The sequence below is a fragment of the Bombina bombina genome, chromosome 10, assembly GCF_027579735.1.
Source record: "Bombina bombina isolate aBomBom1 chromosome 10, aBomBom1.pri, whole genome shotgun sequence".
Lineage (NCBI taxonomy): Eukaryota > Metazoa > Chordata > Amphibia > Anura > Bombinatoridae > Bombina > Bombina bombina.
In genome coordinates, this window is record NC_069508.1 from 1644009 (window position 1) to 1662420 (window position 18412).

General features: G+C 42.8%; 1 protein-coding gene across 1 annotated transcript in view; it reads right to left on the reverse strand.

The window, feature by feature from the left end:
- Positions 1–18000, reverse strand: part of LOC128641174 (kinetochore protein Nuf2-B-like) — a 42974-nt gene extending 24974 nt beyond the window's left edge. Inside the window, exons 1-2 of the mRNA XM_053693742.1 lie at positions 17914–18000; positions 15059–15202 (exon numbers count right to left, since the gene is read on the reverse strand). Of these exons, the coding sequence (XP_053549717.1) occupies positions 15059–15193 (135 nt within the window). The 5' untranslated portion in view covers positions 15194–15202; positions 17914–18000. The remainder of the gene's footprint in view (positions 1–15058; positions 15203–17913) is intronic.
- Positions 18001–18412: the final 412 nt, after the last annotated feature.

An 18412-nucleotide genomic window follows, 5' to 3' on the forward strand; every position in this document is an offset into this window, starting at 1 on the left:
ACTAGTGATGTGTCATTGTGCGTATTGTGTACAGTTCTTATTCCCATGTTCCCAGAAGTACATAAACAGGACAGTATAAAGGCAACTACTAAACTAGTGATGCATCATTGTGCACAGTTCTTATTCCCATGTTCCCAGAAGTACATAAACAGGACAGTATAAAGGTAACTACTAAACTAGTGATGCATCATTGTGCGTATTGTGTACAGTTCTTATTCCCATGTTCCCAGAAGTACATAAAAACAAAAATGTATGCTTACCTGATAAATTTATTTCCGGATATGGTGAGTCCACGGTGTAATAATTTACTGTTGGGAATAACACTTCTGACCAGCAGGAGGCGGCAAAGAGCACCACAGCCAAGCTGCTAAGTATCACTCCCCCTCCCACAAACCTCCAGTCATTCGACCGAAGGGTAATGGAGAAAAAGTAGTAACACAAAAGGTGTAGGTGCCTGAGGCTTAGTCAAAAATAATGGTCTTAAAATAAAGGGCGGGGCCATATCCGGAAAGAAAGAAATTTATCAGGTAAGCATACATTTTGTTTTCTTTCCTAAGATATGGTGAGTTTAGTAATCACCTTTATACTGTCCTGAGACTACTAAACTAGTGATGCGGCATTGTGCGTAAAAACAGAATTTATGCTTACCTGATAAATTTCTCTCTTGTGTTGTGTATCCAGTCCACGAGTTCATCCTTTACTTGTGGGATATTCTCCTTCCCAACAGGAAGTGGCAAAGAGAGCACACAGCAGAGCTGTCCATATAGCTCCCCCTCTAGCTCCACCCCCCAGTCATTCGACCGAAGGTTAGGAGGAAAAAGGAGAAACCATAGGGTGCAGTGGTGACTGTAGTTTAAACCAAAAATCTACCTGACTAATAGCCAGGGCGGGCTGTGGACTGGATACACCACAAGAGAAAGAAATTTATCAGGTAAGCATAAAATCTGTTTTCTCTTGTAAGGTGTATCCAGTCCACGGGTTCATCCTTTACTTGTGGGATACCAATACCAAAGCTTTAGGACACGGATGAAGGGAGGGAACAAGACAGGTACCGTAAACGGAAGGCACCACTGCTCGTAAAACCTCTCTCCCAAAAATAGCCTCCGAAGAAGCAAAAGTATCGAATTTGTAAAATTTGGAAAAAGTATGCAGAGAAGACCAAGTCGCAGCCTTACAAATCTGTTCAACAGAAGCCTCATTTATAAAAGCCCATGTGGAAGCCACTGCTCTGGTAGAATGAGCAGTAATTGTTTCAGGAGGCTGCTGGCCAGCAGTCTCATAGGCCAGACGGATGATGCTTTTCAACCAAAAGGAAAGAGAGGTAGCAGTCGCCTTCTGACCTCTCCTCTTACCAGAATAGATAACAAACAATGAAGTTGTTTGTCTGAAATCCTTAGTTGCTTGTAAATAGAACTTTAAAGCACGAACCACATCAAGATTGTGTAACAGACGTTCCTTCTTTGAAGAAGGATTAGGACACAGAGAAGGAACAACAATTTCCTGGTTAATATTCTTATTAGACACAACCTTAGGAAGAAAACCGGGTTTGGTACGCAAAACTACCTTATCTGCATGGAAAACCAGGTAAGGTGAATCACACTGTAAAGCAGATAACTCTGACACTCTTCGAGCAGAAGAGATAGCTACCAAAAACAAAACTTTCCAAGATAAAAGCTTAATATCAATGGAATGTAAAGGTTCAAACGGAACCCCTTGTAGAACTGAAAGAACTAAATTCAGACTCCATGGCGGAGCCACAGGTCTATAAACAGGCTTGATTCTGACTAAACGCTTGAACGTCTGGTACCTCAGCCAGACGTTTGTGTAAAAGAATAGACAAAGCAGATATCTGTCCTTTTAAGGAACTAGCTGATAATCCTTTCTCCAATCCTTCTTGGAGAAAGGACAATATCCTGGGAATCCTAATCTTACTCCATGAGTAACCCTTGGATTCGAACCAACAAAGATATTTTCGCCAAATCTTATGGTAGATTTTCCTGGCGACAGGCTTTCTAGCCTGAATCAGGGTATCGATAACAGACTCAGAGAAACCACGCTTTGATAGAATTAGGCGTTCAATCTCCAAGCAGTCAGACGCAGAGAAATTAGATTTGGATGTTTGAAAGGACCTTGTATTAGAAGGTCCTGCCTCATTGGCAGTGTCCATGGTGGAACAGATGACAAGTCCACTAGGTCTGCATACCAAGTCCTGCGTGGCCACGCAGGCGCTATTAGAATCACCGACGCCCTCTCCTGCTTGATTCTGGCAACCAGACGAGGAAGGAGGTGGAAAAACATAGGCCAGATTGAAGGACCAAGGCACTGCTAGAGCATCTATCAGCACCGCCTGGGGATCCCGGGACCTGGACCCATAAAGAGGAAGTTTGGCATTCTGACAGGATGCCATCAGATCCAATTCTGGAGTGCACCATTGCTGAACCAGCTGGGCAAATACCTCCGGGTGGAGTTCCCACTCCCCCGGATGAAAAGTCTGACGACTTAGAAAATCCGCTTCCCAGTTGTCTACTCCTGAGATGTGAATTGCTGAGAGGTGGCAAGAGTAATCCTCCGCCCACCTGATTATTTTGGTTACTTCCATCATTGCTAGGGGACTTCTTGTTCCCCCTTGATGGTTGATGTAAGCTACAGTCGTGATGTTGTCCGACTGAAATCTGATGAATTTGGCCGCAGCTAGCTGAGGCCATGCCTGAAGAGCGTTGAATATCGCCCTCAGTTCCAGAATGTTTATCGGAAGAAGAGCTTCTTTCCGAGACCATAAGCCCTGAGCTTTCAGGGAGTCCCAGACAGCACCCCAGCGTCGGTCGTTACGATGATCCACTCTGGTCTGCGGAAACACATTCCCTGAGCCAGGTGATCCTGAGACAACCACCAGAGAAGAGAATCTCTGGTCCCCTGGTCCAACTGTATTTGAGGAGACATTTCTGCATAATCCACATTCCACTGTCTGAGCATGCATAGTTGCAGTGGTCTGAGGTGTATCAGTGCAAAAACATAATTTATGCTTACCTGATAAATTTATTTCTCTTGTAGTGTATCCAGTCCACGGATCATCCATTACTTGTGGGATATTCTCCTTCCCAACAGGAAGTTGCAAGAGGATCACCCACAGCAGAGCTGCTATATAGCTCCTCCCCTCACTGCCATATCCAGTCATTCGACTGAAACAAGACGAGAAAGGAGAAACCATAGGGTGCAGTGGTGACTGTAGTTTAATTAAAATTTAGACCTGCCTTAAAAGGACAGGGCGGGCCATGGACTGGATACACTACAAGAGAAATAAATTTATCAGGTAAGCATAAATTATGTTTTCTCTTGTTAAGTGTATCCAGTCCACGGATCATCCATTACTTGTGGGATACCAATACCAAAGCTAAAGTACACGGATGATGGGAGGGACAAGGCAGGAACTTAAACGGAAGGAACCACTGCCTGTAGAACCTTTCTCCCAAAAACAGCCTCCGAAGAAGCAAAAGTATCAAATTTGTAAAATTTGGAAAAGTTGTGAAGCGAAGACCAAGTCGCAGCCTTGCAAATCTGTTCAACAGAGGCCTCATTTTTAAAGGCCCAGGTGGAAGCCACAGCTCTAGTAGAATGAGCTGTAATCCTTTCAGGGGGCTGCTGTCCAGCAGTCTCATAGGCTAAGCGTATTATGCTCCGAAGCCAAAAGGAGAGAGAGGTTGCCGAAGCTTTTTGACCTCTCCTCTGTCCAGAGTAAACGACAAACAGGGCAGATGTTTGACGAAAATCTTTAGTAGCCTGTAAGTAAAACTTCAAGGCACGGACTACGTCCAGATTATGCAAAAGACGTTCCTTCTTTGAAGGATTAGGACACAATGATGGAACAACAATCTCTTGATTGATATTCCTGTTAGAAACCACCTTAGGTAAAAACCCAGGTTTGGTACGCAGAACTACCTTGTCTGAATGAAAAATCAGATAAGGAGAATCACAATGTAAGGCCGATAACTCAGAGACTCTTCGAGCCGAGGAAATAGCCATCAAAAACAGAACTTTCCAAGATAAAAGTTTAATATCAACGGAATGAAGGGGTTCAAACGGAATTCCCTGAAGAACTTTAAGAACCAAGTTTAAGCTCCATGGGGGAGCAACAGTTTTAAACACAGGCTTAATCCTAACCAAAGCCTGACAAAATGCCTGGACGTCTGGAACTTCTGCCAGACGCTTGTGGAAAAGGACAGAGCAGAGATCTGTCCTTTTAAAGAACTAGCTGATAAGCCTTTGTCCAAACCCTCTTGGAGAAAGGACAATATCCTAGGAATCCTAACCTTACTCCATGAGTAACTCTTGGATTCACACCAATAAAGATATTTACGCCATATCTTATGGTAGATTTTCCTGGTGACAGGCTTCCGAGCCTGTATTAAAAAGGTATCAATGACTGACTCGGAGAAGCCACGCCTTGATAGAATCAAGCGTTCAATCTCCATGCAGTCAGTCTCAGAGAAATTAGATTCGGATGATTGAAAGGACCTTGTATTAGAAGGTCCTGCCTCAGAGGCAGAGTCCATGGTGGAAGAGATGACATGTCCACTAGGTCTGCATACTAGGTCTGCATACCAGGTCCTGCGTGGCCACGCAGGCGCTATCAGAATCACAGATGCTCTCTCCTGTTTGATTTTGGCAATCAGTCGAGGGAGCAGAGGAAACGGTGGAAACACATAGGTCAAGTTGAAGAACCAAGGAGCTGCTAGAGCATCTATCAGCGTTGCTCCCGGGTCCCTGGACCTGGATCCATAACAAGGAAGCTTGGTGTTCTGGCGAGACGCCATGAGATCCAGTTCTGTTTGCCCCAACGATGGACCAGTTGAGCAAACACCTCCGGATGGAGTTCCCACTCCCCTGGATGAAAAGTCTTAGAAAATCCGCCTCCCAGTTCTCTACGCCTGGGATGTGGATCGCTGACAGGTGGCAAGAGTGAGACTCTGCCCAGCGAATTATCTTGGAGACTTCTAACATCGCTAGGGAACTCCTGGTTCCCCCTTGATGGTTGATGTAAGCCACAGTCGTGATGTTGTCCGACTGAAATCTGATGAACCTCAGTGTTGCTAGCTGAGGCCAAGCTAGAAGAGCATTGAATATTGCTCTTAACTCCAGAATATTTATTGGGAGGAGTTTCTCCTCCTGAGTCCACGATCCCTGAGCCTTCAGGGAGTTCCAGACTGCGCCCCAACCTAGAAGGCTGGCATCTGTTGTTACAATCGTCCAATCTGGCCTGCGAAAGGTCATACCCTTGGACAGATGGACCCGAGAAAGCCACCAGAGAAGAGAATCTCTGGTCTCTTGATCCAGATTTAGTAGAGGGGACAAATCTGAGTAATCCCCATTCCACTGACTTAGCATGCATAATTGCAGCGGTCTGAGATGCAGGCGCGCAAATGGCACTATGTCCATTGCCGCTACCATTAAGCCGATTACTTCCATGCACTGAGCCACTGACGGACGTGGAATGGAATAAAGGACACGGCAAGCATTTAGAAGTTTTGATAACCTGGACTCAGTCAGGTAAATTTTCATCTCTACAGAATCTATAAGAGTCCCTAGGAAGGAGACTCTTGTGAGTGGTGATAGAGAACTCTCTTCCACGTTCACTTTCCACCCATGCGACCTCAGAAATGCCAGAACTATCTCTGTATGAGACTTGGCAATTTGAAAGCTTGACGCCTGTATCAGGATGTCGTCTAGATACGGAGCCACCGCTATGCCTCGCGGTCTTAGAGCCGCCAGAAGTGAGCCCAGAACCGTTGTAACAATTCTCGGGGCAGTGGCCAACCCGAAGGGAAGAGCTACAAATTGGTAATGCCTGTCTAGAAAGGCAAACCTTAGGAACCGATGATGATCTTTGTGAATCGGTATGTGAAGGTAGGCATCCTTTAAGTCCACTGTGGTCATGTACTGACCCTCTTGGATCACGGGTAGGATGGTCCGAATAGTTTCCATTTTGAATGATGGAACTGAGGAATTTGTTTAAGATCTTTAGATCCAAGATTGGTCTGAAGGTTCCCTCTTTCTTGGGAACCACAAACAGATTTGAATAAAATCCCTATCCCTGTTCCGTCTGCGGAACTGGATGGATCACTCCCATTACTAGGAGGTCTTGCACACAGCTTAGGAATGCCTCTTTCTTTATCTGGTTTGCTGATAACCTTGAAAGATAAAATCTCCCTTGTGGAGAAGCTTTGAAGTCCAGAAGATATCCCTGAGATATGATCTCCAACGCCCAGGGATCCTGAACATCTCTTGCCCACGCCTGGGCGAAGAGAGAAAGTCTGCCCCCCACTAGATCCGTTTCCGGATAGGGGGCCGTTCCTTCATGCTGTCTTGGGGGCAGCAGCAGGCTTTCTGGCCTGCTTGCCCTTGTTCCAGGACTGGTTAGGTTTCCAGGCCTGTCAGGAATGAGCAACAGTTCCCTCTTGTTTTGAAGCGGAGGAAGTTGATGCTGCTCCTGCCTTGAAATTTCGAAAGGCATGAAAATTAGACTGTTTGGCCTTTGATTTGGCCCTGTCCTGAGGAAGGGTATGACCCTTGCCTCCAGTAATGTCAGCAATAATTTCCTTCAAGCCAGGCCCGAATAAGGTCTACCCCTTGAAAGGAATGTTGAGTAATTTAGACTTTGAAGTCACGTCAGCTGACCAGGATTTAAGCCATAGCGCCCTACGCGCCTGGATGGCGAATCCGGAATTCTTAGCCGTTAGTTTAGTCAAATGAACAATGGCATCAGAAACAAATGAGTTAGCTAGCTTAAGCGTTCTAAGCTTGTCAATAATTTCATTCAATGGAGCTGTCTGGATGGTCTCTTCCAGGGCCTCAAACCAGAATGCCGCCGCAGCAGTGACAGGCGCAATGCATGCAAGGGGCTGTAAAATAAAACCTTGTTGAATAAACATTTTCTTAAGGTAACCCTCTAATTTTTTATCCATTGGATCTGAAAAAGCACAACTGTCCTCAACCGGGATAGTGGTACGCTATGCTAAAGTAGAAACTGCTCCCTCCACCTTAGGGACCGTCTGCCATAATTCCCGTGTAGTGGCGTCTATTGGAAACATTTTTCTAAATATAGGAGGTGGGGAAAAGGGCACACTGGGTCTATCCCACTCCTTGCTAATAATTTCTGTAAGCCTTTTAGGTATAGGAAAAACGTCAGTACACACCGGCACCGCATAGTATCTATCCAGCCTACATAATTTCTCTGGAATTGCAACTGTGTTACAGTCATTCAGAGCAGCTAATACCTCCCCAAGCAATACACGGAGGTTCTCAAGCTTAAATTTAAAATTAGAAATCTCTGAATCAGGTTTCCCCGAGTCAGAGATGTCACCCACAGACTGAAGCTCTCCGTCCTCATGTTCTGCATATTGTGACGCAGTATCAGACATGGCTCTAACAGCATTTGCGCGCTCTGTATCTCTCCTAACCCCAGAGCTATCGCGCTTGCCTCTTAATTCAGGCAATCTAGATAATACCTCTGACAGGGTATTATTCATGATTGCAGCCATGTCCTGCAAGGTAATCGCTATGGGCGTCCCTGATGTAATTGGCGCCATATTAGCGTGCGTCCCCTGAGCGGGAGGCGAAGGGTCTGACACGTGGGGAGAGTTAGTCGGCATAACTTCCCCCTCGACAGAACCCTCTGGTGATAATTCTTTTATAGATAAAGACTGATCTTTACTGTTTAAGGTGAAATCAATACATTAAGTACACATTCTCCTATGGGGCCCCACCATGGCTTTCAAACATAATGAACAAGTAGGTTCCTCTGTGTTAGACATGTTTAAAAAGACTAGCAATGAGACTAGCAAGCTTGGAAAACACTTTAAAACAAGTTTACAAGCAATATAAAAAAACGTTACTGCGCCTTTAAGAAACACAAATTTTCCCAAATTTTGAAATAAGTGAAAAAATGCAGTTACACTAACGAAATTTTTACAGTGTATGTAATAAGTTAGCAGAGCATTGCACCCACTTGCAAATGGATGATTAACCCCTTAATACCAAAAACGTAATAACAAATGACAAAAACGTTTTTTAAACAGTCACAACAACTGCCACAGCTCTACTGTGGCTTTTTACCTCCCTCAATACGACTTTTGAGCCCTTCAGAGAAGTCCTGGATCATGCAGGAAGAAGCTGGATGTCTGTGTCTAATTTTTGCTGTGCAAAAAAAAACGCCAAAATAGGCCCCTCCCACTCATATTACAACAGTGGGAAGCCTCAGGGAACTGTTTCTAGGCAAAATTCAAGCCAGCCATGTGGAAAAAACTAGGCCCCAATAAGTTTTATCACCAAACATATGAAAAAAAACTATTAAACATGCCAGCAAACGTTTTAAAATACACTTTTATAAGAGTATGTATCTCTATTAATAAGCCTGATACCAGTCGCTATCACTGCATTTAAGGCTTTACTTACATTACTTCGGTATCAGCAGCATTTTCTAGCAAATTCCATCCCTAGAAAAATATTTTAACTGCACATACCTTATTGCAGGAAAACCTGCACGCTATTCCCCCTCTGAAGTTACCTCACTCCTCAGAATATGTGAGAACATTAAAGGATCTTAGTTACTTCTGCTAAGATCATAGAAAACGCAGGCAGATTCTTCTTCTAAATACTGCCCGAGATAAACAGTACACTCCAGTACCATTTAAAAATAAACTTTTGATTGAAGAAATAAACTAAGTATAAAACACCACAGTCCTCTTACGACCTCCATCTTAGTTGAGAGTTGCAAGAGAATGACTGGATATGGCAGTGAGGAGGAGGAGCTATATAGCAGCTCTGCTGTGGGTGATCCTCTTGCAACTTCCTGTTGGGAAGGAGAATATCCCACAAGTAATGGATGATCCGTAGACTGGATACACTTAACAAGAGAAAGGGACTATGTCCATTGCCGCTACCATTAATCCGATTGTCTCCATGCACTGAGCTACAGATGGCCGAGGAATGGAATGAAGAGCTCGGCAAGTAGTTAAGAGTTAACTTTCTGACCTCCGTCAGAAATATTTTAATTTCTACCGTGTCTATTAGTGTTCCCAGGAAGGGAACTCTCGTGAGGGGGAAGAGAGAACTCTTTTTGATGTTCACCTTCCACCCGTGAGACCTCAGAAAGGTCACTACAATTTCCGTGTGAGACTTGACTCTTTGGAAAGTCGACGCCTGAATTAAGATGTCGTCTAGATAAGGCGCCACTGCTATGCCCCGCGGTCTTAGCACCGCCAGGAGGGACCCTAGCACCTTTGTGAAAATTCTGGGAGAAGTGGCCAACCCGAAAGGGAGAGCCACAAACTGATAATGCTTGTCCAGAAAGGCGAACCTGAGAAACTGGTGATGATCTTTGTGGATAGGAATGTGTAGATATGCATCCTTTAGATCCACGGTAGTCATATATTGACCCTCCTGGATCATTGGTAAGATTTTCCAAATGGTCTCCATCTTGAATGATGGGACTCTGAGGAATTTGTTTAGAATTTTGAGATCCAGGATTGGTCTGAAAGTTCCTTCTTTTTTGGGAACCACAAACAGGTTTGAGTAAAACCCCAGCCCTTGTTCCGCAATAGGAACTGGGTGGATCACTCCCATTGTATTTATATCTTCTACACAGCGTAAGAACGCCTCTTTCTTTGTTGTGTCTGTAGACAGACGAAAAATATGGAACCTTCCCCTTGGAGGGGAGTCCTTGAATTCTAGAAGATATCCCTGGGATATAATCTCTAAGGCCCAGGGATCGTGTACGTCTCTTGCCCAGGCCTGAGCAAAGAGAGAGAGAGTCTGCCCCCTACTAGATCCGATCCCGGATCGGGGGCTACCCCTTCATGCTGTCTTGGGGGCAGCTGCAGGCTTCTTGGCCTGTTTACCCTTGTAAGGTTTCCAGGCTGCCCTGGGTTGTGAAGTGTTACCCTCTTGCTTCGCAGCAGGGGAGGATGAAGCGAGACCGCTCCTGAAATTTCGAAAGGAACGAAAATTATTTTGTTTGTTCTTTGTCTTAAAGGATTTGTCCTGAGGGAGAGCATGGCCTTTTCCCCCAGTGATTTCTGAGATAATCTCTTTCAATTCAGGCCCAAAAAAGGTCTTGCCTTTGAAAGGGATGTTCAGCAGTTTGGATTTTGACGACACATCGGCCGACCAAGACTTGAGCCATGGCGCCCTGCGCGCCAGAATTTCAAAATCTGAATTCTTTGCCGCTAACTTAGCTAGTTGGAAAGCAGCATCTGTGATAAAAGAATTAGCCAGCTTAAGAGCCTTAATTCTGTCCATAATATCCTCATGAGGTCTCCATCTGGAGCGCATCTTCCAGCGCCTCGAACCAGAAAGCAGCTGCAGTAGTTACAGGAACAATGCACGCTATAGGTTGGAGAAGAAAACCTTGATGAACAAAAATTCTTAAGTAAACCCTCTAATTTTTTTAACCATAGGGTCTTTAAAAGCACAACTGTCGGGGGCGTGTCTCTGGGCAGCACCTTGAATGGAAGCAATATCGGTTGCTCTGAGTGAAGCATCAACAGTTTGCCTTCTATTGTTGTTCATGAGGACCATCCAACTACCTCACCCTGATATATAAAACCTACTCATCAAGCTGATTCGATTGATATCAAAATATTGGGACTACCACACTGAGCAACCGATCCAGAACGTTGAGGCCTAAGGCAGTCACTAGAGTGAGAGGCTCTCAACACCCCCCCCGGTATCTTGCAAGCCGGGTATGCAGTGCAAAGACACTGTCAACTTTAGCAACATGGAATCTGATGCAGCACTTCTAATTGAAGAGATATGCAATCTCTTAAACGAACACTTCCTGCAGCTAACGAAGAAGATGAAGGCGGCATGGGCATATGAGAGAAATAACCCCATTGCTGAACCTGATCTAACAGTGGCAGAAGGGGTTAGGGACCACGGACTCTCCAAGCAGTGGGTTGATCTGAGCCTGCCCAGTACACAACTAAGCAACAGTCTCAGTGACAAGCCGAAGGGCGACAATGAGGACATGGAGGTAATTAAAGCATGCAGCTTACCCACAATTGGGCCTAAGGCGGACCCCGACTCCACTGACAGTGAGGAGGCAGATGTCGGAGAGCAAGGAGCACCCCTGGCTCTTCAGAACACTCCACTAACTACAGGCAGCTATCCGGACCTTCAGTCACATCCCTCAAAAGGAAGCAACTCTGGCCCCTACAGCGGGGCACCAGCAGAGAGCGGGTACGTGCTTGCTGGGTCTCTCCCCACACAAGATGGCGCCGTACCACCACCGTGTACTCTGGTACCCCTGACTGCTGGAGAACGAATCCCTTACCGGCTCACACACAGGGGCGGGCGACATCGGCTAGTAGCCAGAGAAATCTACACAGTATGGCCTATCCAGAGGAAATCTCCCAATCCGACAGCCCAGAGCAGACACGAGAAGAAGAGGGCAGTGTTCGGTCTGCAGCCATCACCTGGGGGTTCGTATGGTTGCTGGATCTGTCTTCCTTGCAGATGTGGGAGTCGCACTTTACACAGCGGAGTGCTGTCAGTCCCCAGGTACTTTCTTTGTTTTTCGGGCACCCCAGGTGCCGTACATACTTTCCGCACCGGCATTGGTTAGCAGAAATTGGCAGGTGGGGATTGCAGGATATGAAGCCTCTGACCGCTGGCAGTTAATCCCTACGCTAGATTCTTTTGACTTTCAATTATGGGACACTGCTGAACTGTTCCCCTAAAGCCCAAGGATGATCCTGCCCTACATTTTATCTGTTTGCCCCCCTTAGAGGCCGTGTACGCCATCAGTTTTAATTAACATTTACCTAGCCCTACTGTGTCTTTTTTGCACTTGTTCAGATGCAGAATGTATAGGTTGAGGGGTCATTACTTACTAGGACACTGCAGTATTACATATAATCTCACTCGAGAAATGTTTGCAAAACCTTAAGTCAGATGTAAATGGTTGTTCTTTATTGATAATGTTTTGTGCTACATGCTACTTTAGATGTCACAGTTTCACTTTCCCATACCAGCCCCTTAACAATATGTATTTTGGTGTCATATAAAAGGCCCTAACTAATGTTTTACTAGTTCCTCAGCACACACATTAGATATCCCCTATAACATGTTTTGCAGCTACTGAGGAGAGCCCAAGCTGCCAGATATTAGATGGTATGTTTTTCGATAGTGCAGATCCAACAGGTTCCTATAAGCAATGTGTTCTATGTGTTGGTATTATGAACGTTAAACTCATAATCTGAGCCCAAAAGTGGCACAGCAATTCTCGTCCCTCACATTCCCCACCCTAATCCTACCTGATATTCAGCGGTCCAAAAGTGGCCGATATGTTTCTTAATGGGGAGAAAATATATCAAAGTTTTATTACACAATAGGCGAGACACCACAATGTTCTCCCAAACAAGGAAAACATAATAAAATAGAAAAAGGAGGAACTTCATGTACAACTGGTGTGATATATCATTTGGTAATAATGTTGTTGTATGTACACTCAGTATGTAATGCACTTTTATGAATCAAATACTGTTTACTTGTAAGAGCGAGATGCTTGTTCATGTACTTCCTTTTCCTAAAAACTGAGGTTTTCACAATGGGTCCCAAAAGTGGTCTCTTCAATTTATTACACCACCTTCTTTATATGTTAAACCTGTGAGGTCCAAGAGAGGCCTTCTAAGATCATTCTGGAAGGTTTCCCTGTGATCAGGCACTGTGAATGAGTACTCTGCTTTTTGTGATATATTGTAACTCCCTTTGCATGTTTGTTTACTGATTTGTAAGCCTGATTTTAATACCTCAATAAAAACAAAATTAAAAAAAAAAAAAAAAAAAAAAAAGCACAACTGTCCTCAATTGGTATGGTTGTGCGATTAGCAAGTGAAGAAACAGCCCCCTCCACCTTAGGGACCGTCTGCCACGAGTCCCGCGTGGTTTCAGATATGGGGAACATTTTCTTAAAAACAGGAGGGGGAACAAACGGAATACCTGGTCTATCCCACTCCCTAGTTACTATATCCGCAATCCTCTTAGGGACCGGGAACATATCCGTGTAAACAGGAACTTCTAGGTACTTGTCCATTTTACACAATTTCTCTGGGACCACCAAAGGGTCACAGTCATCCAGAGTAACTAATACCTCCCTGAGTAATAAGCGGAGGTGTTCTAGTTTAAATTTAAAAACCAACGTATCTGAATCTGTCTGAGGAGCAACCTTTCCCGAATCGGAAATTTCTCCCTCAGACTGCAAATCCCTCGCCCCCACTTCAGAGCGTTGTGAGGGTATATCGGATACGGCTACTAAAGCGTCAATGCTCAGAATCTGTTCTTAAAACAGAGCTATCACGCTTTGCAGGTAACACGGGCAGTTTAGATAAAAACACAGAGGGTATTATTCATAACTGCCGCCAAATCTTGCAAGGTAAAAGAGCTAGACGCACTAGAGGTGCTAGGCGTCGCTTGAGCGGGCGTAACTGGTTGTGACACTTGGGGAGAGGTTGACGGGCTAACCTCGTTACCTTCTGTCTGAGAATCATCTTGGGCCACATTTTTAAGTGCAACAATATGTTCTTTAAAGTGTATAGACATATCAGTACAAGTGGGACACATTCTGAGAGGGGGTTCCACTATGGCTTCTAAACAGATTGAACAAGGATTTTCCTTGGTGTCAGACATGTTTAACAGACTAGTAGTAACACAAACAGGCTTGGAAAACACTTTAATCAAGTAAAAAACACACTTTGAAAAAAAATGTCACTGTGCCTTTAAGAGATTAAAAAGGGCACAATTTTTCAGAACAGTGAAAAATGCAGCAAACTTCAAAATTTTTACAGTATGTACCTAAAGCATTAGTAAGATTGCACCACTAGCAATAAAAACGATTAACCCCTTAATGCCCAAACCGGATCGACAGTAAGCCAACAAACCGGTTAAAAAACCTTCAGCACCTTGCCACAGCTCTGCTGTGGCACTACCTGCCCTTAGGAACCAGATTTGTGGGGAAAAAGCTTCTTATAGGCCCTCAAACTGCAGCAGGACCCTCCATGTGAAACAGCCTGAACTTCTAGTCAAAATTAACTGTGCATCTGAGGCGCAAAATTAGGCCCCTCCCACCTTACTCCGGTGCTGTGAGGCCTAAAGAAACACTCCTAAGTGCTTCAATAATAGCCATGTGGGCAACAACCCCTGAAAGAAACCCAAAGGAACCTTCAAAGTGTCTCAAAAAACGATATTTTCAATAAAAAAAAAACCGTTTGCCATTAAGTAGTGTCAACCAGCATAAACTAGCCCTGTTATGTAAGCTTGCAATTCCTTACTGAGTCTCTGAATACAGCTTACCCTTCCCTCATCGGGATATTATCAGTCTTTTCCAGCATTATCACAGTCTTGTCTAGAAAAAAAAATTACTGAACATACCTTATTGCAGCCTAACCTGCAAACCGTTCCCCCCAACTGAAGTTTTCTTGTACTCCTCAGTCCTTTGTGGGAACAGCAGTGGATTTTAGTTACAACATGCTAAAATCATCTTCCTCCCTGCAGAAATCTTCATCTCCTTTCTGCTAGAGAGTAAATAGTACACACCGGTACCATTTAAAATAACAAACTTTTGCTTGTAGAAAATAAAAACTACAATTCTAACACCACATTCACTTTACCCTTCCGATTGCTTAGATCCGGCAAAGAGAATGACTGGGGGGTGGAGCTAGAGGGGGAGCTATATGGACAGCTCTGCTGTGTCCTCTCTTTGCCACTTCCTGTTGGGAAGGAGAATATCCCACAAGTAAAGGATGAACCCGTGGACTGGATACACCTTACAAGAGAAAAGTATATTAATATAACAGTGTTGGCTATACAAAATTGGGGAATGGGTAATAAAGGCATTATCTATCTTTTTAAACAATAAGAATTCTGGAGTAGACTGACCCTTTAAATAAAGATAGACTGATCGTTACTATAGAAAACATGCAAGTACTCCTGACATCACCAGTTTTATGCATACAATGGGACAGTGCTGTCAGACAGCAATGTGCCCTACAGCTTACACAGTACTTACCTTTGGGTTAGGATACAGGTCATTTTTGGCTAAGCTTTTGGCTTCAGTTCCAGTTAGAATGCTTTGCTTTAAGAAATTGACTAGATCAGTGATTGGAAAGACCGGGAAGGTTAGCTTTTCTGCACTGGACGCCATAGTGCCGACCTAAAAAAGCAGAAAAACAAAGTGAAAAGAAAATGTATTCAAGTTAAAAGCAATCAGTACCCTACTGGAGCTCACACTTTTGGTTCAGATTTAAATAAAGAAAACCAGTGTTATATAGAACTGAAAACACATAACTTCACAAATTGGACTCATATCTTGTTGAGATTTTAGAGAATGTAACTGAAACCTGCATGAGTATAGAAATGACATCACAGCATTACACATATGCTATCATTTTTATTAAGGTTTCAGCCGAGTACTTATACATCATACTTAGTACGGCACGGTCATGTCACCTTGTAATGAATGCTTTACTAATGGTTTGCTATAGGATGTAAGCCGCTGCTGTTATCTGTGCTGGTGTAGTACACCTTGTAATGAATGCTTTACTAATGGTTTGCTATAGGATGTAAGCAGCTAGTACACCTTGTAATGAATAATTTACTAATGGTTTACTATAGGATGTAAGCAGCTGCGGTTATCTGTGCTGGTGTAGTACACCTTGTAATGAATGCTTTACTAATGGTTTGCTATAGTATGTAAGCAGCTAGTACACCTTGTAATGAATAATTTACTAATGGTTTACTATAGGATGTAAGCAGCTGCGGTTATCTGTGCTGGTGTAGTACACCTTGTAATGAATGCTTTACTAATGGTTTACTATAGGATGTAAGCCACTGCGGTTATTTGTGCTGGTGTAACATAGTAGATGAGGTTGAAAAAGAGACAGAAGTCCATCGAGTTCAACCTATACAAAAAGCTCCAGTTAAGCTTAAATAATCCCACTAAAAGGTGACCCACTTAATACTAGCAATCATATCCATGAATTTTTTATTGACAGAAATGTATCCAAATAATTTTTAAATGTATCTAGGGTATTGGCATTCACTACCTCCTTTGGTAATGAGTTCCAAAATGTTATTGCTCTTACAGTGAAAAAATGTTCACGTTGCAGGAGATTAAATCTCCTTTCCTCCAACCTTAAAATGTGACCTCTGGTCACAAACAATTTTAGAAACATAGAAAAATAGAATTTGACGGTAGATAAGAACCAAAAAGACCCATCAAGTCTACCCATATTACATGTTACTTTTTCCTTACGATAACCTTATGCATGTCCCAGGCATTTTTAAATTCCTTTACAGTCTGTGTTTACCACCTCAAATGGAAGTTTATTCCATGAATCCACCACCCTTTCTGTAAAAAAATCCTTCCTCAAATTTCTCCTGAATCTACTACCCTCTAACTTTAGATTGTGACCCCTTGTTTTGGCATTTATTTTTTTGTGAAAAATGCTTTCAGCTTCTATTTTATTAAGTCCCTTCATATATTTGAAGGTTTCTATCATGTCACCTCTTTACCTTCTATCCTCTAAACTATACATATTTAGATCATAGAGTCTCTTTGTACGTTTTATATTTTAGACCATGTACCATTTTAGTAGCCCTCCTTTGGGCAGCTTCTAGTTTATTTATATCTTTCTGAAGATATGGTTTCCAGAACTGTACACAGTATTCCATATTTGGTCTAACTAATGATCTGTAAAGTGACATAAGAACCTTGCTATTTCTGCTACTAAAACCTCTTCCAATGCAACCAAGCATTTGACTGGACTTGCTGGCTGCACTTCGGTATTGTGTACCAAATTTTAAATCATCTGAAATAATAATTCCCAAATCCCTTTCTTTAATTACAGTCAGTAATGTACCATTGAGACTATAATTGGCCTTTGGGTTTTTGGATCCTATCTAAAAACCCAAAGGCCAATTATAGTCTCAATGGTACATTACCGACTGTAATTAAACAGCGCTTCTGCCATCTCTGTATATGGGCCATGAATATATTTATATAAAGTAATCATGTCACCTCTTAAGCGCCTTTTTTTCTAAAGAAAACAGACCCAGTTTGGCTAGCCTCTCCTCATAGGTTAAATTCTCCAATCACCTTATTAGCTTTGTGGCCCTTCTCTGAACTTTTTCTAGTTCTGCAATATCTTTTCCTTTGTAACGAAAGTTCATCCTGCTCTGACCTAATGACGTTACTTAACTTAGTATCATCTGCAAAAAATAGAGATGTCGCTATTTAATCCTAGCTCCAAGTCATTTATAAAAATATTAAAAAGACTAGGGCCCAGCACTGATCGCTGGGGTACTCCACTGATTACCTTTGTCCAATCCGAGTAGGATCCATTTACTAAAAATCGTTGCTCCCTATCTTTAATCCAGTTATTTATCCACAAACTAACATTTTCAGCTATTCCCAGTCCCTTAATTTTGTGCATTAATGTCTCATGTGGCACTGTATCAAACGCCTTTGCAAAATCTAAGTATATCACATCAACTGATTCCCTTTATCTATATTTTAAATTACTTCCTCATAGTATCTAATTAGATTAGTTTGACATTATCTATTTCTCATAAAACCATGCTGATTAGAACTCATAATCTTGTTTACACAAATATGCTCATCAATATAATCCCTTCAAATATCTTCCCCACTATTGATGTCAGACTAACTGGTCTATAGCTTCCTGGATCATCCCTACTTCCCTTTTTGATGAGTGGCACCACATCAGCTTTACGCCACTCCTTGGGTACCATGCCTGAGGATAATGAGTCTTTAAAAATTAAGAGTAGAGGTTTGTCTATAACAGTGCTAAGTTCCCTCAACACCTTTGGGCGTATTCCATCTGGGCCTGGAGTTTTATTTACCTTAATATTATCCAATTTGTTTCTGATATCCTCTATACATAACCCAATTAATGTTATGGGCTGGCATGTTCTATTTTGTTCCCAAGTATCATCCAATGGTTCCTCTCTTGTGTATACTGAAGAAAAGAAACTGGTTTAGTATCTCAGCCTTCTCCCTGTCACTGTTAATCATGCTACCCTCCGCGCATTTTAATGTACCTATATTGTCTCTTAGATTTTTTGCTATTTATGTACTTAAAGAATCTTTTGGGGTTATATTTAGAATCCTTTGCAATTAATTTTTCATTTTCAATTTTGGCTAATTTGATTGCTTTTTTGCATGCTTTGTTACATTCCTTATAAATATGGAATTTTGAGTCTGTACTATTTTCTTTGAATAATTTAAATGCCCTACGTTTTTTCCTAATTTCTCTTAACACATTTATATTCAGCCACATTGGCTTGGATTTTTTATTTTTATAACCATATGGTATTTGTTGATATGTATATTTATTTAACA